This window comes from Brachyhypopomus gauderio, chromosome 12 (genome assembly GCF_052324685.1).
Source record: "Brachyhypopomus gauderio isolate BG-103 chromosome 12, BGAUD_0.2, whole genome shotgun sequence".
In the NCBI taxonomy this organism is placed as follows: domain Eukaryota; kingdom Metazoa; phylum Chordata; class Actinopteri; order Gymnotiformes; family Hypopomidae; genus Brachyhypopomus; species Brachyhypopomus gauderio.
Genome location: NC_135222.1, coordinates 11,813,008 through 11,836,342, shown reverse-complemented (window position 1 = coordinate 11,836,342; position 23,335 = coordinate 11,813,008). Strand labels below are relative to the sequence as shown.

Below are 23,335 nucleotides of genomic sequence, written 5' to 3'. Positions count from 1 at the left end.
TGCACAAATGTCAGATTTTGCATAAATATTTCAGGTAATAAAATAATTAATGTTTGGTTTTCCAGTGACAGTGTTAAGATTGCTTTGTGTGGGGAAGGTGATATTTGCTTTTTGATCTAATATTTTTTTTATCTGCATTTTCTTCATTTGGTGAATGATCAGTCATTATTAATTAGCTTGTCGACAACATTGTTAACTTATTAGGGAACCAATTTAATAGGTTTAGTAGATGAGTCATCTTAAACTTGTTTACGTAGTCCACATTAAAGTACAATTGTTTTATAATGCAGTTTAGATTAGTTTTGTTGTCTTATTTTTGTTTTGGAATTTTGCAGATATGTTTATTTAAATAACTGTTGCTATTTACTAATTTGATTCCCATTCCTTATTCCAGGTTCTAGTTGCAGGTTCTTCTGGGGTTCTGGGCAGTGACTTTGCAGGATGCTAGCTGTGTGGGCCACTCCAGGGTGCTGGTGAAGCTTCTTGTGTGTGTCTGGGAGGAAAGATGGCCCACAGAATGCCGGCGCAAGGAAAAGTGACCATCTCAGTGGATGAGTACAGCTCTAACCCGACACAGGCCTTCACACACTACAACATCAACCAGAGCCGCTTCCAGCCACCCCATGTGCACATGTGAGTCACCCACTGTGGATTTCTGTGATGCTTCTATACTGATATACTGCATGGACAAAATGAGCAATGACTTGTCTTTTAAACTATATGCAAAAAATGGGGGCAAAAAAAGGAAAAACCTTTCAAATGCTGTCCCATCACTTCATGGTTTTGTTAGCTTGTTTAATTCACCAATGAGCCATCACTGCTCTTGCATAAGAGATGAAGGCTGCATTACAGCAGCTTTCCAGTTGATTCCCAGTCTGTTTCTCTATCTTGTCCACTTTTCACACCGAAGCTCCCATTTACCACTGTGGTAACATGTACCAAATAAGCATAGTACCCTCAGCTTATTATCTCATTGTTGTCATTTGTGTATATATTTGTGATAACAAAGACATGTAATGGGTCCCCTCCTTGCCCCCTTACCCGTTTCCTCCTTTGGGAGATGATGATCTGATTGGCCAGGGGCCTGTGCTATATAAAGTTCATTTTAGCATAAACACAAATCTGGTCTTCTTAAGGAGAGGGTAGTGATGGAGATATGGAAGGACAAAGGCTTTCTTTTACCCTCTTCACTTTCTGAAGATCTGAGTTTAACAGTATAGCTGTCTTGGAGATTTGGGATGCTGCTGATTTGATGCAGGGTGTTGTATGTAGACACAGGACTCGTCCCGCTCTTGTTCTGACCCAAGGAACCCAGAGGGAACCTGTGTCTGTGTATCGAGCACTGCTGTATTTATTTAGAAGTAATTTTTCATTTTCGTTTCGTATTTGTATTTGTCTAACTAAATCAATACACACGTGGCAGTGCTTACCACTAGCGATCATCATGCATCTGGGTTGAAATCGCATAGTGTGTGAAAGCAAGATGGACAGGACTGATCCACCTCACAACTTTTACATTCCCTTGTTTTTAGAAATTGGTCCTTTTTTCTTTCTGTGTTTGAAGGAGTAGATTTAGACCAATATAGATAGCTTTTTTCAAGACTGTTTGGCTTTTGTCCATCACGGCTAAAAAGGCTGTGTATAGAATTTGTTTGTGGAAAGATTGTTGAGATGGTAAACAAATGAATTCAGATTTAATTCATTGTTTTTTAATGTCTAAGGATGCATTTGCCTGAAGAGGTATTGAACTCTCTGAGGAGCTCGAGGTTCCTCAGCCTGTTTTAGCTGTGTGTGTGTGTATGTATGTGTGTGTGTGTGTGTGTGTGTGTGCGCACGTGCGTGTGCGTGTGTGTTTCCCAATGCCTTTGAAATGAGAGAACCCTCGATTCTCACACAGTGAGTCAAGGTTATTTGGGTCAAGTGGTAGTTGATGTTGGGCAGGTCTAGTACATGTTTGATGTTGGTGGAGAAGCTGACCTGCCCCCACCCTCTGCACGCAGCTTGCTGTGATGAAGGTGATGTCAGCCCTGCTCCTGTCTACCCAGGATGCCAGTGGTGCAAAGCAATCTGCCCCCTCACCAGTGAGTAGAGACTCTAGATTTAAATGGACCTATTAGGCAAACACTACCTAAAAGAAAAAGGCTAGTAGTAAAAAAAAAAACCTTTTAGAGCTCAGTAAGTACTGTGCACCTGAGTTCATGTTGTCACTCTCAACCTTGTTTTAATTCTTGGGTATCATGTATCTTTAAGGATAGCCTGGAATGTTGGGCAGCCTGCTTTTTTGTCTCCTAAATAAGCTGATACGTAGTTGATCCACAAAGAGGAACCACCTACATCGGCTCAGAGGTGAAACACGATGCTGCTCATCTTTCTCTAGGGATTCAAAGTCAGGTTATCACACAACAAAATTAAACAGCAGAATTCTCATGTAGTACTTCTTGCACTATGCAGTAACAAATGTGGGTTTTGTGCCCATAAGTGGGGGAGTACAGAGGGGCTGCAGGTGATTAATCTTCTACGAGGCATGTGTTAATGACAGGGGCATCAAATTAAGCAATTAAGTGCTGAAATCTAGGCGCGATTCTCAGATGAAGCAATTATAGTTTTGTGTGTTTGTATTTGTAATTCTCTCTCTGCATATTTCTGTCTCTCTGTTCTGTATATACATTTTTTGTGCTCTGAAGTTTATTGAATTAGTGCTGACAGCTGATGGAGGCTGAAGATGAGATTCTCTCCTTCTTTCCTTTCTGTTTTCTCCATCCCCCTGTTCTCTATGTTTTCTCTTTCTGTCTTCTGCCTCTAAAAAGTGTTAAAGTGTTGTGTTGCTGTATATGTGTGTGTGTGTGTGGGGGGGGGGTACGGGACAGATAAATGCTTATTGATGTTTCACCTGCAAGAGTAATGGAGTTAAACAGCATGATGGAAGTATTTGTTACCTTGATGATTATCATTTTAATTTGGTTTTTATCCCTGGCATAGAGGTTTTTGCCCCTGCTTGTCCTACACATGCATGCACAGCCCTGAGAGAGGCGGATAAGATGGGGAAGTCCATTTCCTGTGTCAGATCACTGATGTGATGATGCTCTCCCCATCAAAAGCTTGGCTGCAAGGCTCTTTTCATAGTTCTGTGCCCCACATCTCCCAAACGTGGTCTTCTGAAATATTAATACAGAGAATGCTATAACAACTCCCTCCCCAAAAAAATCCCATCTTCATAAAACGGCAGCATTCAAGTAACATAAAACAGGAAGATGATAAATCCTGCACCTAACATCCGGAGTCATGCAACAGGCTTGGCTAGGATGTATTAACCAACCAACAACCATGATCTAATAATACCTACACAATACTACTGGACAAGATAGATTTCACACACCCTATGCACACACTAGTTGCTTGAACAGAACACAGCAGCAGCTACAATCTGATACTGGCTCGACAAGGATCCAGAAGCACAGCGCACTATGTTCATGGTCCATTGCCTCAACTGCCAAGTACTCAGACCACCAAACAAACCTGGACTGACCTTCAAAACAAAGTGACATGGACACACACAATACCTTGCAAGCTTTTCCTTGGGGTCATCAGGAAGGCACCTCCCTTCATTGGTGTTTCGATGAATTGAGCCCTCAACACCTCCAGAAGGCTCATCAGTGGAGTCTGGCGTCCCAGACCCACCCCCCTCCAAGCTCACAATGTAGCCCATCGCAAAATTACCAACAACCCTGCCACCCGACGGCTATCGGAAAAGCCAAGTGACAATCCTACCCATATCTCAACAACACACCCACCAAACAATTTATCTCTTCAAGTACTATCCTTACCCCACCTACCCTCAGCCCTTCTTAGCCACACCCACTGACTTGATCTCTCAGCTACCTCTGACAACTCCTTTACCACTGCTCTCATCACACAGCCTCTAAATCCAAACTCAGCCAGTAGTCTTGTGGCAGACTTCGCCACGAAACCCCTAGCCCCTACCTCTACAGGTCTAATATATGCTTGCCAGCCCCGCTCTCTTACCTCAGCCACCAAATCTGCATACTTCAACCTTTTCCTTTCATATGCTGCATCAACTTCGTCCTCAAATGGAACAGTTAGCTCTATGAAATACACTATCCTCTTACTTTCAGAGTACAACACAACATCTGGCCTCAAGTTTGTGACAACAATACACTCTGGAACCTGCAATTTACAGCCTACATCAACCAACAGTTTCCAATCTCTTGCATCAGCCCACTTATCGCCAACTTTTGAAACCTGTGCTGGCTCCTTGCTATGCTGCCCCTCACACACAAACCTAATTACTCTATTGGAACTAGCAACTGGCATGCCACTAACTTCCAACCGCTTCTTATCAAGTGCACCTGCCAGTGATTTAAGTACCTGATTATGCCTCCATGTATAACGTCCCTGTGACAAACTCACCTTGCATGCCGACAGGATGTGCTTCAATGTACCACTTCCTGCACATAGCTTACAAGTTGGATCCTCACCTAACCACTGCCCAAGGTTTTGTGGAGTTGGAAGCACATCATAAGTAGCTCCCACAAGAAACTTTATACGACTCGCATCCAATGCCCACAACTCTCGCCAGGTGATTCTCCTCTTCTCTACACTTTCCCATTTCATCCACTGACCCTGCTTACTCTGTCCTGCAGCTTTTGCCCGTCTTACTTCCTCCTCCTGCTCTCGAATAAAACCAGTCACCATTCGTCTTCTCTCAGGAGATGTGGCCTTGCTGAATGCCCTCCATGTATCACCTGACCCTAGTCCTGCCCTACCATTTTGCACCTGCCCTACAACATCTCTATGCTCCAATGCCCTCTTTGCTGCCTGAGTTGCCTCTTGGGAACTCCACTTTCTTCCTGTACGTGTCACTGGTGCCGCTGCTTTGATCAGTGCATCTTTCGACCCCATCAACAACATTTCTCTGCCTACCTTGGCACATTTAAACTCCTCAACTAAGCTTGTTAGTGGCAGTTCTAGTACTCCTCTCCCAAACCATGCCACACTACTAAGACAATGTGGAACCCCAAGCCATTTTCTTACAGCCTTATTAACAATCCTTTCTAGCCTCTCAACTTCAGTCATTGGAATATCATACACTGTTAGTGGCCACCTTAGACGAGGCAACAATCCAAACTGCAAACACCACAACTTTAATTTACCTGGCAAAAAGGACTTATCGATACTATTAATAGCCTCACCCAATTCCTTCCTTAACTCTACAACCTGCTCTTTGTCGTTCAGTGCTGCGGTGTACCACCTACCTAGACTCTTAACTGATTTCTCCAGAATAGACGGTATTACTTCTCCCTCCATCACATACTTTTCTTGTGTCAACTTCCCTTTCACAATTGAAACACTCCTAGACTTACTGGGTTTTACCTTCATCCTAGCCAGCCTAAGATTATCACCTAGCTTCTCCAACAGCCGCCGAGTACATGGAACAGTTGTCGTCAATGTAGTCATGTCATCCATGTATGCCCTAATCGGTGGGAGCCGGGTGCCATCATGCAGCCTCTCCCCACCTACAACCCACTTAGACGCCCTAATAATCACCTCCATTGCCATTGTAAATGCCAATGGTGAGATTGTGCACCCTGCCATTATACCTACTTCCAGACGTTGCCAAGATGTAACAAACTCCTCTGTGCTGAAACAAAACTGAATGTCTCCAAAATAAGCTTTAACTAACCTCGTAATCTCATCTGGAATCTGAAAAAATTCAAATGCTTTCCACAACAGAGCATGTGGCACCGAACCAAAAGCATTAGCCAGATCCAAGAATACCACATGTAGGTCTCTTCTCTCTGCTCTCGCTGTTTGAATCCGGTGCCAAATCATGCTACTATGCTCTATACACCCTGAAAAACCTGTAATCCCTGCTTTTTGCACCGATGTATCAATTAACTTATTCCTTTTCAGAAACGCTGCCAACCTACGTGCAACTACACTAAAGAATATTTTACCCTCCACATTAAGCAAGCTTATGGGACGAAACTGCTCTATGGCTACAGAATCCTTCTCTTTCGGAATAAGAACACCACCTGCCCTTCGCCAATCCTTTGGGATAATCCCCTTCTTCCACACTATAATCATCAACCTCCATAACAACTTTAAAACATCTGGCGCACTTTTATATAATCTATATGGAACTCCATTAGGCCCTGGTGCCGAACCAGCTTTTGCACACCGCACTACATCCTGTACCTCACTCCACTTAAGGGGATTAACATCCATCTTCCACTGTAGGTCACCTACTGGCGGAATATCTGCTGGCAATTCCAATTCACTAGTCCTTTCCTCCCTTGAGTACACCTTCTGAAAATGCCCCTCAAGCTCCTTCTTTCCTACCTTTAGGCTCCCTGACTTCTCCTGACTAAACAACGTTTTAACAAACCTAAACGGATCCTTAAAGAATGCCTCTCTAGCGCGCTCTTTCTTCTTCCTTCTTTTCCTCATAGCTTCTGCTCTCCGCAATTTCCCTAACTTACTTTTCAACTCGTCTTGCAGTAACTCAATGCCCTCTCTTTCCTGCTCATCACCCCGCTTCCACTGCTTCCTCAATAACCTTGACTCCTTGACAAGTTTTCCTATTTCTACCTGCCTCCTTGATTTACAAACCGCCTTACTCATTCCTTTCTTCTGCACAACACCAAATCTTGCAACACCATAATCATAGATAACTTTACCTAGCCTGTTCAACTTACTTTCCGCTGTTCCCTTTAACCCTTCCAACATCCCTTTCAAATCATCATTAACACTCCTCCACAACATTTTATCACCTGCCCCAGGCCATTTAACCTTCGATCTGTGCCCTAACCCTTTCTCTCTTCCCTTTTGCTTTCCACTAACACCTGGCCCATCACCGCTATCCTCCTCTCCACCTCCTGTGCTTGAGTTGGCCTCTATAGTAACAAGGGTGTTGATATCCTGCGGACTGTGGTAACTAACCTGCCGCTGGACTTCAGCCGACTGACTTGAACAATTCTGTGCAAGGTATTGTTCAATGCGGGGCCCCTGCACTCCTTCACTCAAACATTTCATCTTCCCTTGGTGAATCCTCAGCCCTCTCACTGACGTGACCTTGCGCCACCCACACACGCAAGTCTGCAGCGCCTTTTCCCCTACCACCCTGCCTGCCTGTATGCTCAACCCACTTCTCGTAGTCATGTCCGTTCCAAAGTCCGTAACCATGTTATCCACCTGTGAGTCATCTTCCACCCCTGCTCTCGCTGACTCTTGGGGTATTGCTTTTTTATTCCTCAATGTAGCTTACTTGGTTGCACACACATGGGTACCATGGTGGCTGCTGCCATGAGTTGCTAGCCCATGGCAGCACCGTTAGGGTCTGTTCCCTCTTGTCAGCTGTCTTTCCAAGCTGTCACAGAGTCTTTCCCCTGTTGTCAGCTGCCCTTTTCACAGCAGTCACTAGTTTAACTAGACACCAAGTAACATAAAACAGGAAGATGATAAATCCTGCACCTAACATCCGGAGTCATGCAACAGGCTTGGCTAGGATGTATTAACCAACCAACAACCATGATCTAATAATACCTACACAATACTACTGGACAAGATAGATTTCACACACCCTATGCACACACTAGTTGCTTGAACAGAACACAGCAGCAGCTACAATCTGATACTGGCTCGACAAGGATCCAGAAGCACAGCGCACTATGTTCATGGTCCATTGCCTCAACTGCCAAGTACTCAGACCACCAAACAAACCTGGACTGACCTTCAAAACAAAGTGACATGGACACACACAATACCTTGCAAGCTTTTCCTTGGGGTCATCAGGAAGGCACCTCCCTTCATTGGTGTTTCGATGAATTGAGCCCTCAACACCTCCAGAAGGCTCATCAGTGGAGTCTGGCGTCCCAGACCCACCCCCCTCCAAGCTCACAATGTAGCCCATCGCAAAATTACCAACAACCCTGCCACCCGACGGCTATCGGAAAAGCCAAGTGACAATCCTACCCATATCTCAACAACACACCCACCAAACAATTTATCTCTTCAAGTACTATCCTTACCCCACCTACCCTCAGCCCTTCTTAGCCACACCCACTGACTTGATCTCTCAGCTACCTCTGACAACTCCTTTACCACTGCTCTCATCACACAGCCTCTAAATCCAAACTCAGCCAGTAGTCTTGTGGCAGACTTCGCCACGAAACCCCTAGCCCCTACCTCTACAGGTCTAATATATGCTTGCCAGCCCCGCTCTCTTACCTCAGCCACCAAATCTGCATACTTCAACCTTTTCCTTTCATATGCTGCATCAACTTCGTCCTCAAATGGAACAGTTAGCTCTATGAAATACACTATCCTCTTACTTTCAGAGTACAACACAACATCTGGCCTCAAGTTTGTGACAACAATACACTCTGGAACCTGCAATTTACAGCCTACATCAACCAACAGTTTCCAATCTCTTGCATCAGCCCACTTATCGCCAACTTTTGAAACCTGTGCTGGCTCCTTGCTATGCTGCCCCTCACACACAAACCTAATTACTCTATTGGAACTAGCAACTGGCATGCCACTAACTTCCAACCGCTTCTTATCAAGTGCACCTGCCAGTGATTTAAGTACCTGATTATGCCTCCATGTATAACGTCCCTGTGACAAACTCACCTTGCATGCCGACAGGATGTGCTTCAATGTACCACTTCCTGCACATAGCTTACAAGTTGGATCCTCACCTAACCACTGCCCAAGGTTTTGTGGAGTTGGAAGCACATCATAAGTAGCTCCCACAAGAAACTTTATACGACTCGCATCCAATGCCCACAACTCTCGCCAGGTGATTCTCCTCTTCTCTACACTTTCCCATTTCATCCACTGACCCTGCTTACTCTGTCCTGCAGCTTTTGCCCGTCTTACTTCCTCCTCCTGCTCTCGAATAAAACCAGTCACCATTCGTCTTCTCTCAGGAGATGTGGCCTTGCTGAATGCCCTCCATGTATCACCTGACCCTAGTCCTGCCCTACCATTTTGCACCTGCCCTACAACATCTCTATGCTCCAATGCCCTCTTTGCTGCCTGAGTTGCCTCTTGGGAACTCCACTTTCTTCCTGTACGTGTCACTGGTGCCGCTGCTTTGATCAGTGCATCTTTCGACCCCATCAACAACATTTCTCTGCCTACCTTGGCACATTTAAACTCCTCAACTAAGCTTGTTAGTGGCAGTTCTAGTACTCCTCTCCCAAACCATGCCACACTACTAAGACAATGTGGAACCCCAAGCCATTTTCTTACAGCCTTATTAACAATCCTTTCTAGCCTCTCAACTTCAGTCATTGGAATATCATACACTGTTAGTGGCCACCTTAGACGAGGCAACAATCCAAACTGCAAACACCACAACTTTAATTTACCTGGCAAAAAGGACTTATCGATACTATTAATAGCCTCACCCAATTCCTTCCTTAACTCTACAACCTGCTCTTTGTCGTTCAGTGCTGCGGTGTACCACCTACCTAGACTCTTAACTGATTTCTCCAGAATAGACGGTATTACTTCTCCCTCCATCACATACTTTTCTTGTGTCAACTTCCCTTTCACAATTGAAACACTCCTAGACTTACTGGGTTTTACCTTCATCCTAGCCAGCCTAAGATTATCACCTAGCTTCTCCAACAGCCGCCGAGTACATGGAACAGTTGTCGTCAATGTAGTCATGTCATCCATGTATGCCCTAATCGGTGGGAGCCGGGTGCCATCATGCAGCCTCTCCCCACCTACAACCCACTTAGACGCCCTAATAATCACCTCCATTCAGAGAGAAGGGTAAAATCAAAGCATGAGGTGAGCTAATAAATAACAAAACCAGGACACTTTCTGGCCTTTAAAAATCCTTCTAACTGTCTCTAAGGTAAGACATCCCTAACCTTAATTCTTATATTCACAATCAAGCACCTCACATGTAATTTCACGTTAGTTAACAAGGATTGAGATTACGCCTTTTCAACTTTTCCAGTTGGTTAGCAATCGGGGAATGCTCTTTGACCTTAACCCCAGCTCTAAATTATTAGGCCATTGAAGGGTGAATCATTAAGTCATAATGAGTGTTGCATGGTAGGGGAGCTTCAACATAATTACTCCCCTGTCTGGCTGGGCGGCAGGTGGCTTGTGGGTATGCAGCACTTTGACTGACAGCTCCTCCTAGTCAATCAGACAAGGTGGGTAGGGTGGTTGACCTCAGCAGGTTGAAGGAGAAATGGGCTTTAAACAGCAGTAGTGCCATTTTAGCAGTTTGAGTCCTTGAAAGCAGTGGACACACAAATTATCTGGCTGTCATTTCTTCTTCAGAATAATTGGGGACACAGGAATGGTTTCCCCATCTAATTGTCAAAATGAAGTTAAATAAAATAAGTGTTTCTCCAAGCTTCAAATGTCTGCAGTTGCCATAATGTAATTATGCATGTTTAGTTGTTCTTTTGTAAAGTGGAGTAATAAATAGGGCAGTATCATGGTATATGATTGTTTTTAAATATTACATATGGAACTGAATATTATATATGTACATGAACATATAGGTATATTAACATTTTCAAACTGTAATGGGGGTTCTTTTTTTCCAGCTATTCAAATGTTGGATGGTTAAGTTATAAATGTCCTATAAAGTTTTGTGATTATGTATGTGTGGTGTATAGAACTGTGTTCTGCTCTGCTTGTGTGCAGTCCAATAGTCTGTTCTGTTTTTTATCCCAAGCTGTCATCTTTGACCTAGTTGATTGTCAGTGTCCCAAATCAAAGATTTTATTTGCAGATGTTACATGTTTATTTTTTCTACTCTTTATTATTTTCTTGCTTTGTCCACATGGCATATGTAATCAATAAAGGCTTCATGGAATATCTGAAGCCTAAACACCATGATGCAGGGACTCCTCCCTGGTCGGGGGGCACAGGCTATATCCGGCATTCACTGCTTTTACAATCAGGTTCTGTATGTGCAGAAGAGAATATTGCCATGTCTGAGACTGATTCATTTCGGACTATTGTCTTGTTTTGCTGTGAGATTACTATTCTTAGTGCACTTTGGACAACAAGAAACAAGCTTGTCAGTGTTAATGCTAATCTCTGCTAACGTCCGGGTCAGATTGTCTACCTTTCTGTCTTAACTCTCTGTTTCTCTTTCTGTCACCTGTCAGGTGATGGTCTAAAACATTGATATAAGACCACTGATAAGAACATATAAAAACGTACCATGTAAATGGGGATTATGTAAATGATGATTTATTTTTTTTTAATCAATGTTTAATTAATGTTTAAGCATTATGTATGCATATGAGTGCACCTTATAATGCACCTGATAATTAACTCGATCACGAGTTAAACCCCTTAAAGTATATCTAGTTGTTTGTGTTGACACTGATTGAGTATACATAAAAAATATGTCGAATCAGTGCCAAAGGAAATATTATTGCTGGGTGTGGGTGATATAACATTTTTTATATTATTGTATTTTGTACATTTTGGATGTGTGACGCTGGGAGTGGGCGGAAGGATGAGACACGGATCCAGTCTGCAGTAGCCAACGTTACTTGCTTTTATTAGCACGTTTAACACAAACACACACACGACGTGCAAACCAAGACAAAGACGAGCACACGACATTGCGCGAACGCACATTATATAGCAGACTAACACACACCCTCGTGATCTCGAGACAAGGCACAGGTGTAACAAACGAACACGCTCACAGACAACCCACGCCCACGGAAGTACAAACATGGACCTAACGACACGCAGACAACGTAACGACACACCCACAGGGAAGGGTCCGGAGCCGTCACCGTGACAGAACCCTCCGCCAGGGGCTCGCTACTCCCGGAGCGTCCCGCGCAGCTGGAAAGCCCCGAACCAGCACCAACGGGCAGATCCGGAGCCTCAGGGACCCTGAGCCTCCGAGAGCCGTCACCCCCGACGGCGGGAGCCGCCACGAACGGCTCTAGTACACCCTCCCTGGGAGGACAGGGGAAAACACGTTAGACATACAAAACGGTACATTCACGAATACACATACAGGTACTTGCACAAACATGGGCACGAACGGGAAAAGGGGATTAGGTAAACATACGGGAACAAACACGAAAACAGGGACAGACGGACATGAAACAGGCGCCAAGCTACGCGCCATGAGTAGGGCGATGAGAGGAGAGAGCACGGGAGCTGCAGGCGCTGCAGCGAACGGGACCCCTCCCGCATTTGCCGCGAAGCCTCCTCCCGGTGCAGTATGGTTGGCGGACGCGCCTGGTGCAGCGCGTTGGGCTGACGCGCCTGGTGCAGCGCGCTGGGCTGACGCGCCTGGTGCAGCGCGCTGGGCTGACGCGCCTGGTGCCGCGCGCTGGGCTGACGCGCCTGGTGCCGCGCGCTGGGCTGACGCGCCTGGTGCCGCGCGCTGGGCTGACGCGCCTGGTGCCGCGCGCTGGGCTGACGCGCCTGGTGCCGTGCCTTGGTCTGACTCCTCGTCCGACTGGCCACTCGATACACCCGCTTCGCCTCGCGACCACTCTCTGGAGTAGACAGCGGGAGCATCCACCTCCATCTCGGTCGCCGCCTCGCTGCCCTGGCTCCAGCTCATGGGCAGCTCCGGGCTGCCACCCCGGGAGCCTTCCATCGCGCTCCCCTCGGAGCGATGAGAGGAAGCGCCTCCCTCGGAGCGGTTCCACCCCTTGACGGTCCCGGCAGAACGCTCAGATAGGGACGGACTGCCCTCCTCCTCAGTGCCGGGATCGCTATCCGTGCCCTCGGAAACACCCGAGTACACGGACGGAGGGTAGCGCTCTTCCTCGTCTTCTCCGTAGTAGACGGTGGGAGCGGAATATAAGGAGGGTGGATAGTCCCCTTCGCCCTCACTAAGATCGTCTGCCGAAGCAGAGCCAACGGATGGAGGGTAGTCCAGCCCTTCCTCCTCGCCTTCCCCATAGTCCACCGTGGGGGCGGAGCAGACCGAGGGAGCCGAGTCCACTCCTCCGCAGTAGTCCACAGTGGACGCTTCGCCCACCGATGGAGGGTAGCCCTCCTCCTCGTCCGAGTCCTCTGCCTCGGAATCCCCCTCTCCAAACTCGTTCTCTGGGATCTTCTCCACACCGCCGAGCGCAAAGGAGCTCACCCGCAGGGGTGAAAGCTCTCTGGACGAAGGGGGGTGGTACTTCACCCAAAGTTGCACCGCCTCCTGGCGGAGCTTCTCCGCCGCTTCGGGGTTGTGGTGCACCCTTGCCTGTCGTAGCAGGGACGCACAGACCGGGTCCAGCTCGAGCTGCGCCAAAGTTGGCGGGGCTTCGCGGCGCGGGGGGGAGGAAGAAGAGCGGTAGTGCCGCTTGCTGGGCTTCTTCCCCTTTTTGGGCTTCGCCTTGTAGCCTGGCATTGTGTCTCGTTGTAGGCTCGTCTTTCTGTGACGCTGGGAGTGGGCGGAAGGATGAGACACGGATCCAGTCTGCAGTAGCCAACGTTACTTGCTTTTATTAGCACGTTTAACACAAACACACACACGACGTGCAAACCAAGACAAAGACGAGCACACGACATTGCGCGAACGCACATTATATAGCAGACTAACACACACCCTCGTGATCTCGAGACAAGGCACAGGTGTAACAAACGAACACGCTCACAGACAACCCACGCCCACGGAAGTACAAACATGGACCTAACGACACGCAGACAACGTAACGACACACCCACAGGGAAGGGTCCGGAGCCGTCACCGTGACAGGATGTTACCAATATACATCATACATTTACTATAAGAGCAATCAAAAATGACTACTGCACATCCCATGCCTCTTAATTTTATTTTTTATTATTATGTGAAACTGCAGTGCAATTAAACACAAATTCACCATAATGCCTTTGCCTTAAGCAGAGTTACAGCCCGGCTGCAGACAGATGGAGCCTTTTCTCTCACTAGCTCCTCATGTTCACTGTGTGTCGTGTGGGCCTGAGCAGCAGCCACCAAGCTCTTTGTTTCATCACGGGCTCAACCTGAAACAGCTGGAGTGGCCTCTTGCCATGATGCCTCTGAGTTGCCTGTGGTGTGGTAGAAGCAATAGTTTCACTCATCCCTATGAGAAAGCCTCAGTCCTTCTCTGACAAACTGAAACTCTGCTAAGGTATACACATCCAGGTGTCATTTAAAGTTACATGTGCAAATAATTAGTCAGTGACATTATTTTTTATGTAGCCTTTTATTAAAGCTTAATCTTCCCTGTTGAATAAAACTACAAGTTAACCAAATATGAGAATCATGAGAGTCAAGGAAAAGCTTAAATAAAGGTAAATTCTACAAAATTTGGGGTGATTTTCACACAATTAAGGCAACAGTCATTGAATAGCAGTGACTTTCCTATAGAAAAATGTGCCAATTGCACTGCTATACATTAATGGTTTCATTTAAAAATCAATTGTTCATTTGCATAAATTGCAGTAATTTATATTTTTAGACATGTAGGATTTGTTAATAAATGTTGTCTTCATGTATTCTAACAATATTCAGTAACCTATATCATGGAGCTGTGTTAGCTCTGACTCTAATAAATGTTCACATGACCCATATTAGGCACACAGTAGCTGTGAGGGAGGCAGGGTGTGGGGGAGGCAGGGAGACCCTCGCCCTCGCTGCCTCTATAACTAGATCTGCCGAGTCCTTTAAAGCTGCATGGCTGCTCTGACCACCAAGGACTGAATTTAATCAGAGAGGAAGAGACAGACAGTGCGTGTGTGTGTGTGTGTGCGCGCACAAATATGTGTCAGGTGATGGGCTATATGTTTGCATGTGTGCCTACATTCACTTGCTGTTATTTGCTGCATTTTAATAATAAACAAAATGCTACTGTTTTACAATCTTTTGCTTTTTATTCTGTCCATCTCTGGGGAGAATCTGTTTTTTTTTACTTGAACAAAAACATACACAAGCACGCACAAATGAGAAAATGGTTATTGAAAATGTTTTTACCATAGAAAGTACTATTTTGTTTTTTCTGTACTTCAAATGTGTCTTGTGCTCTTTCCACATTACTCTTGCTCCACGTTTTGAAGGTGCTCACACTGTTTATCATCCTCTGATTTTCTTGTGCTGTTTTTAGAGGTTGTCTTTGTATGTGCAACTGCTTCCTGCTTCTTTCTCTTTAATGGCACATTGTCTGGGTGAGAGAGAGAGAGTGTGTGTGTGTGTATGTGTGTGTGCACCATCACACACAAGGCTGTGTGTTTTCACCCTGCTCCTTTCCTAAAGGGCCTTTATATTTTTAGTCAGGCAGGAGCTGTAAGTGTTAATTAGAGCAAAGGGTTTTCTTGGGGACTGACAGCCCCCTTTAGTAATGAAATAATAGTGAAAGCAGAAAGTACTGCTTACTGCATGTTGCTGACTTCAATTACGACTGCTTCTTTTTTTCCCAGACATGGAAAAGACACCAACCCCCGCACCCCCCCATTTTTCCCTGCAAACAGTATTTGGAAAAATAAATGAAAAGATGTCCAGATGAAAAGCTTGTGATTCTCCTAAATAGACAGATGCTCTACTTTTCTTTAGATGGCTACTACAAGCCTTCAGCTACACTACTTTGATAGGACTACTTCGTCTTTATGCAAAAATGGCTTTCAGCACAAATAATTACACACATTTAGGACACTGTTTTTATAATCATAACGCAAATGTAAAAATAAGGTGCAAAACCACTGCACTGGTGCATGTGGGTGTGGCAATTTTAACATAGAACAGACATTAGTAATTTTGTTATGGCCGGCGCAGGCTATAATCTGGTGGAGAGTGGCACAGTCATAAAAATGGCTGGTCTACAACAGGTGTGGGTAGGCGTGTTGCTACAGCATTCAATCAAACCAAAGTCCTCACTTTCACTTTAAAACCAGTAACATTTTCATAATGGTAGGACTGCCACAGTGAAAGAAGCAGTCTGTATGGCCACATTTATGTAAAATGGAAACAGATATCCTACAGATCTTTTCCCACTATTAATATTGGAATAAATGAATAGATTTCACACGGATAGAGCTAGAAATATCCGACTGGCTGACATAACTTACAGTGAATGTTTTTTTTGTTCTGTTTGTGGGTGTTCACTCTCATGAGCACTCTAGAATAGAAGGTATATGTTGACTAGTGCATTGTCTCTTTGATGGCAGTGCAAGAGAGAGTCTGGATTTAGTTTTGTTAGAACCTCTATTGATTTTAAAAATAAATAATGTGATGTTCAATGCCAAAGGGCTCACCAGCTGTCCGATTAATAATTGGCACCCAACACAGCAACATTGAACAAAACAAATTTTGTTCTTTTATGTTACAGAATCTGTCAAGTGTTTAGTTACTCCTTGGGTGAAATAAGCTTTTTATATTAAAATGGTGTGTAATAATGTATATCCACAAAACCAGATTGTGAGAAATGATAAAACGTTTGAAACTTCACTTAAAGTCAAGAAAATATTGTTTCAGTCTTGGGTATACACAAAGAGTGGGTCATGGGAGGCGATAATGTAAGCTCAGTATTGGAGCAAAGTGGGTTTGAAAATACCACTGTGAAAAAACCCCAGTGGATTTCAAGTGGAGCTGTCACAGCTCTAGGTGTGGCACTCTACCCACGCTAGCACAGTCACATGAACACTGCAACATGATGCATTCATCCCAGAGAAACTGGTGGTTTTGCTTTAAATTCAAGAGTTCACATCCTGCATCCTGTGTGAAGGAAAAACTGCTGTAATAAATGCAATAATTGGGTATTATTATTATATTTAATGTTATGCCACTTTAAGAATTTCTCCTCCCCACCCCCTTTGTCTCTTTGATTTCCAGGGTGGACCCCATTCCGTACGACACTCCAAAGCCTAGTGGTCACACGCGTTTCGTGTGCGTGTCGGATACACATTCCCGCACAGATGGTATCCAGATGCCATATGGGGACGTGCTGTTACACACAGGGGACTTCACGGAGCTCGGCCTGCCCTCCGAGGTCAAGAAGTTTAACGACTGGTTAGGTAAAGATCTGCCATTAAATCCCATTTGACTTCTAGGTAGTGTCAGACCTTTGCACACACACACGCACACACATGCACACACACAGTGTTCTTGCTGGCATGCAGAGAATTCTTCAGTCTCAGAGCCAACCTGTCAAATGTCATCTTTTCTTGCTCCGTCTTCCTGCAGAAACACAGTTTCAATAAATAGCATATCATAATGACAGTACATTAACTTTCATTGGCTTCCGATTGTAATACTCGTACAATAATAAGATTATTTATCTTTGTTTATTTGCTTTGTTTACTTCTGATGATAAACACTGACATCTTTTTCATAAAAGGATATTACTGAAAGTAATTAGATGATTCCAGCAACACAAGGTGTACATGAGCTTGGCTCCTTTCCCAAACGCTGTGGAAGTGCCAAGTGAATGTTTCTCACCTGCCAACTCATCGCCATACTCAAGAGAAGCTGCAAGTTTTGTAGCAAAATTAATGTTAACTACATAGTGATCCTTGAATGGAGAACCTGTTTAAGGCAGTGAAATTAAGTTTCTTAAGTTTTAATCTCACTCCTCTGGAGTGGGCCTGTCTTCAGAGAATGAAAGCATTTCTTTCTTCCTTGCTATTCTCTTTGTCATTTAGTGTTAATGTCTTTGTCATTTTGTCATTTAGTGTTAATGTCTGTAGCAGAACACATGCTGGTTTCAATCCAGCGTTAATTAGCTTTCACCGTCTTTTCTATCTTTTATCTCTATTTTTTGAAGTTTCAATTAGTTAGAGCATTGTCTCATTAAGAAAGATTTTAAAAGTATATTTTTACATTCTGTATTTTCCCCAGATTATTATAATATTTATCTTTTATAATTTTCTTTGGTTTCATCACCATGAGCCAATAAATGAGGCTGAATTCCTTTAATCCATTAAATAAATTTCAGTCAGCAGCAATTTATTTCAAGCTTATTGTCCAAACAGATCAAATCACATTGTTCACTCTAAGCAACCTCAAATGTCAAAATGTCTTGAGGGGAAGAATCCTATCTTCATGGCGCCTATCAGCATGTTGCTTCCACCAAAGCTGACTGGCTGTCTTTGCCACTTGGATCCCTGCACCTGTCATTCTGCTCATCTCCGTGGCAATGCCAGACAGAGCTGCAGTGGGTCCTGCCTGCAGTTGAGCCGTGAGCTTAGCAGTTAGCCACTTTTAGCACCTCTTCCATGGCCAGCTTATACATCTCTCTTTGGTCCTCCATGTCCTGATTTTCGCTCTGCCTCGTCTCTTCTCCTCCCTTTAGCAGTGTTTTCATCCTTTGTGTTTCCCCTGCTCCCTCTCTCTCTCTTTTGCTCACATTTTGATGGCCTGTCAGTGCAGGGTTTTGTGGGGGCGTGTCAGTAAGACAGAGTGTCTCGTCTTTAAATGGTAGACACAATTTTTCTGAGATTAAAACATCAATCCTGCCTAGCATTGCACTAGAGTAGCCACGGGCTAATTTATCTCTTTAGTGGGTTCTGATGCGTGACGTGCAGTCATTAGCACTGGAGTTAGTGTAAACATTGCACTGTAATATCATCTCACACGCTCTCTCTTGCTCTCAGCATACACAGACAAAATACACTCTTCCATCCAGCTGATGACAAAATAGTTTTTGTTTGTTTTTGGGTTTTTGGAATCATTCTTTTAGTTTTATTACATGTATTATTATTTTTTAATCCTTTTTAAATATGAGAATTTCTTTAAGAGCGCTTAAACAGCACCATTCACCTGACCCTCCACGTGTCAGACTCCATGGGAAGCAATTGTAGCATTTGCCCTCCTCACTAATAGCACCTCATAAAGCAAAGAGCCTTCTGCTCAGTGTAATGGAGCAAAGGGTCAAACCAGCAGAACTCAGACTCCAGCATTTCTACTAACAGCACCATACTGCAATACGTACTGTCGAGTTATTAATAACATTTTTAAATTTGGACTAGGCAGCATCTTTATGTAAATTATGGCACTCTGGTTTGGCAGCCATAACATAAGATGAAATTCAGCTGAGGAGAACTATTTTTAACACCAACATGAAGGCAGTCTGGGGAAAAGAACAAATAAAGAAAGAATATTTTTATCATATTTATATTTCTCTCTCTCCATTTCTCTCTCTCTATATATACATATTTATATATAATATAAAAAATATCGCCATTAATCTATTCTTAAAGTTGGGTTGGGAACTGGGTCAAAATAGGTAAGCAAACTGATGACTTTCACCTTGATAGTTTAGCTCGGCTGTATTCCTAACCAAATTGCACAGTAGGGGGCGAGAACGAGTTTTCAAACCTGTGAATTACCACCCACAACAAATCGCACGTGTGCTTACATGGATGCAGCCACGAAGCCGCCAGGTTTGCTTCCTGGAAAATTCATTTTTAAGAAGCTTCCTAATGGAGACATTGACAAGACTAAAGTTGTTTGCACCTTATGCAATGCGGAATTAGTTTATTGTAGGAGTTCTACCAGTCTGAAGTACCATTTAAACGCAAAGCACCCGTTTGCTAATTCTGCTGACGCTGGGTCAAGCACTGATGCAGCCCAGGAGAAAAGTCGCCGCCGCCCAAAAACAGGTTAAATGTACTAAATGATGGCTTACATTTCAAATCTCATGTTTAGCTGATTAAACATGTTATCAAGTCCTTTTAATGTACAGTATGTAGGCTTACAAATTCATGTTTGACTGAATATGCCCTCTTAAAGTATGTAGGCATACAGTACTATTTTCACGTTTAACTGAATAAACCGTTGAACACAAGTAGCCTACATTTTATTGAGCATGTTTTTTTTCTTCAAGTATCAAAGTAGAACAGCTTTCTCAAGCAGTCATTGATGCATTTTGGAAACAGGAGATGATCCCCTGGTCTAATGCACCCTCTATATTAAGAAACCCTATCTCAAAAACTGACATTTAGTCATTACATGGGTAGCACGCATATTCTGAATGAGCCATTTTAATCTCAATGTGTTCATTGTCAACGGGCACTTTTTTGGTCAATCTGGTGTCATACATCATCCTCCAGCCCATCATTAATTGTCAGTTTCTGACCACAGCGCTGCAGTGCTTGGTAAACTTATATCGGCTCATCACTACTCACCAGCAGTACCAGACCAGACATGACTCTTACAGAAGGCTGAATCTGAAAATCAGGACTGCAGATCAGGGCTAAATGTGGAGAGATTACATATGGGCAACTGCCACTGTTTCAACTCGTAAAACATAAAAACCTGTTTTGCTCTATACCAGTGCAGTACCAATGCAGAAGTGAGAGCTGCTTTTTTACCCACACTATAACCCAAACAAAAGCTTATGTCATATGCAGAAGTCAAAAGTCATATGCAGACATTTTTGTTTGCATACACATTTGTCACACACACATTCACATACATGAGCACACTCACACACAGTAATTCAGGACTATGGTGGGGTCTGGGATCCAGGGGACATGTTTGAGGCGGCTGCCACATGGCAATAAGGGCACAAATCAGTCCAGCATCATCATCCATCCCCCTGCCCAGTAGCAGTCTGCTCAGTGAAAAGATGCCTTCCTCAAAGATGGTCTCCTTTTTCACGTGAAATGTGTGAGTAAGAGAGGGGCGATCCCTCTCTCTTTCTATCTATCCCTTCCATACCTTACACACATACCTATTTTTTTTTCTTTTTTCCAGCATGTAATACTGTTAGCTTCAGAAGATGTGTAGGATTGTGTACCATTTCATGTGTAATGCTCTGTATCACACATAAGAGATGTTTCTGCTGAATTTACTTTATATTGCTTCTTTCATTTTTTAATCTGGCTTCCAGTGTTATTGAGAAATGTATGTATTGAGAAATAAAATACATTTACTTTGTTTCAAAGCCAGGTCACTACTTCCTGCCTTTTGATTTAGTACAAATGAACAGAACAAACTATATGCTGACTGAGGTTGGCTGTAAAGTGAATAGAAATAGAGCTTTGCATTTTCCCTGCCAGAGCAAAGTGTTCAGCTGCTGTTTCGATGGGGTTAAACATGTGTGACATGTGGATGCATATTTCCAAGGTTGTTCCTCCATCCAGTAATAAATGTGTGCCTGTCTTTCCTTTGCTGTGCTGCTTTGGTTTTAGAGCCAAGCTCGCGCTGTGAAATTCACCGTTTACTTCAGACAGCACTAAATGTGAATTCTCCTCCCTCAGCCCTCTCTTTTGCACTGTCTCTTCATCTTTGACTTTTCCTATTAGGTTTTCTTTTTTTTTAGCACCACTTGCCTGCTTAGTCTAATTTAGAGTTTCTTTTTGTGGATCTTGGGGATCGAACAACGTGTTGTCCATAGAATGGGTGGTTAATGAGTGATTAAGAATCGTTGCAGGAGTGTGAGCTGTCCTCTCTCTATCGCCCTCTGTTTTGGCTTTTATCCAGTTGAATGTTTTAACCACTGTTAACTAATGTGTTTTAGTTCATAGCTTCTGCCTTAATTTATGGGTAGGGTGCTAGGCCAGCAGTTTCACTGGTGACATTACTAATATTCATTATACATTAATGTTTTTGTGGTGATTATGAAATTCTAAATGGGTAAAAAAATAAGCTTTAGTTATATTGTTAAAGCGGTCCAGAAACTGGCCTGTGTACTTTTGTACGGGATATGTCTGCTTATCCTGCCCATCTGAAAACATCAAGGTATATTAAAACTCCTGACCCAGTTACCTTCTGAAGATTGAGATGCAACTATCAAACGCTTTCTTATGCTCTAATTTGATTTTAATTATGCAGTGTTATGCTATGACCTGTGATATGTAATTAAAATAATAGATTTTCATTAAAAAAAACTTTCATTAAAGAGATTTAATTAAAGTGCCAAGCACATGTTGATTTCACATGTTATTGTTGAAGAATTACCAGTTCAAACCACAGTTTACATGAATCAGATGGTTCTGAAGCACACAACTTTCCACTGCATAAGCCCACATGAGATTTTCATAGATGCCGACCGGTTTTGAAAACTGCATTTTGATGGCAATAATACATTGTGGAAATTGTGTCCAGGTGGGCAGGAGCAGGTGCTGGGCTAGTGGTTGTGTTACAGGTCCCCAGCTTCCTTCAGCAGCTGGCCAGTGGTAGATACAGCAGGGCTTCACACTCAGTCTGGAGACACCAACAAATGGAAAATATATGCAGGAGGGATGGTGCGAGATTGTCAGTGTGTGTGTGTGTGTGTGTGTGTGTCGGGGGGGGGGGGGGGGGTGGATGACTGCAGAATGCAGAGGTCTGGGGTATATTTTTGGGGGGTGCTAAAAAAAAAAGATTCTTTAAAGGATCGCAATTCTTAGTCATGGTGTTTTTGTGTAGACACTGCACAGGTTTAAACATTTTGTTCAAGATTTACCAAACACGGGTGCACTGTGGTTAAGACTGTGAAGTATAATTTTAGGTTAAGTTTTGAAAATGTAGCAATGTATTTCATTTTTATGGTTAAGCTTTAAAGATTTACAAAATATAAATGCACTATGACTGTAAAGTCTGTATTTTATTTTCAGTCAGAGGTTAATGCACTATGATGGACTGAATTTTTTTGTTCATTGATAGATTTTGAGAAAGCCTGGCAGCTAAAACTAACCTAAGACTTGCACTTTAAGTTACAAAATTTTATGCACAGTCCTATTTTTGGTATAAATATAAAATAATGCAAAATGATTTTATACATAATAAAATCATTTTTTTTATTTTTAAATGATTTTAAATATATGTACTATTTGTTTACATTGTCTTTTCATCTTGTCTTAGCAGATAATTGAAATATAATTTATAGACCATTTGTATATAAACATCGTTCCGGAATCTAAGCGTGAACCCAAAAATCAGAATCAAATCAAATTGTCAGACACAGAGATTTGCATCCCTAATTTCTGTTACTAACTCAGTGATACGGAAAATGCTGGATCTGTGCTGGCCCCAATGGGAGGAAAATAAAATTCTTATTATAAATAATTTTTTATGTACTTTTCTTGTTTTCTTGCATAATTAACACATTTTTCTCCATGTGAAGAAATTGATCAAATACAAAAGATTTAGCAAAATAACAAAACATTCCTGTTTTAAAACATAGATAAATATGTATCACCTAAATAAAACTGAAACATTTCATGAAAATAAAGGATAGCCAGGAGCAACTCCTTATTGTTCTGAGAGCATTCAGACAAACCTCAGGCATTTCCATTGTCTCACTCACATACTGGAGCACAAGCAAAGCAATACACTTTGGGTCATTTGGGTCAAAATTTATTTACAGCAATTGGTAGATAGCTTTTATTCAGAAGTACAAGGACCTTGGAATTT

General features: G+C 43.3%; 2 protein-coding genes across 6 annotated transcripts in view; one reads left to right on the top strand and one right to left on the bottom strand.

The window, feature by feature from the left end:
• The window catches only part of mpped2a (metallophosphoesterase domain containing 2a), a 54,342-nt gene that overhangs the window by 2,047 nt on the left and 28,960 nt on the right, over window positions 1–23,335 (top strand). For 4 of the 5 annotated variants that reach the window (XM_077023151.1, XM_077023155.1, XM_077023153.1 and 1 more), the window contains 2 exons: window positions 395–633; window positions 16,829–17,010. In XM_077023151.1, coding sequence (XP_076879266.1) covers window positions 506–633; window positions 16,829–17,010 — 310 coding nt within the window. In that variant the 5' untranslated portion in view covers window positions 395–505. Of the gene's footprint in view, window positions 1–394; window positions 634–2,000; window positions 2,082–16,828; window positions 17,011–23,335 lie in introns of those variants that run through there. The other variant, XM_077023156.1, reaches the window with a different exon arrangement.
• On the bottom strand, window positions 2,988–5,857 carry LOC143527830 (uncharacterized). The gene is made up of 2 exons (XM_077023150.1): window positions 3,561–5,857; window positions 2,988–3,155 (listed from the first exon to the last, which is right to left on the bottom strand). The coding sequence occupies exon 1, from the start codon at window positions 5,848–5,850 to the stop codon at window positions 3,808–3,810; it is 2,043 nt and encodes a 680-aa protein (XP_076879265.1). The 5' UTR covers window positions 5,851–5,857; the 3' UTR covers window positions 2,988–3,155; window positions 3,561–3,807.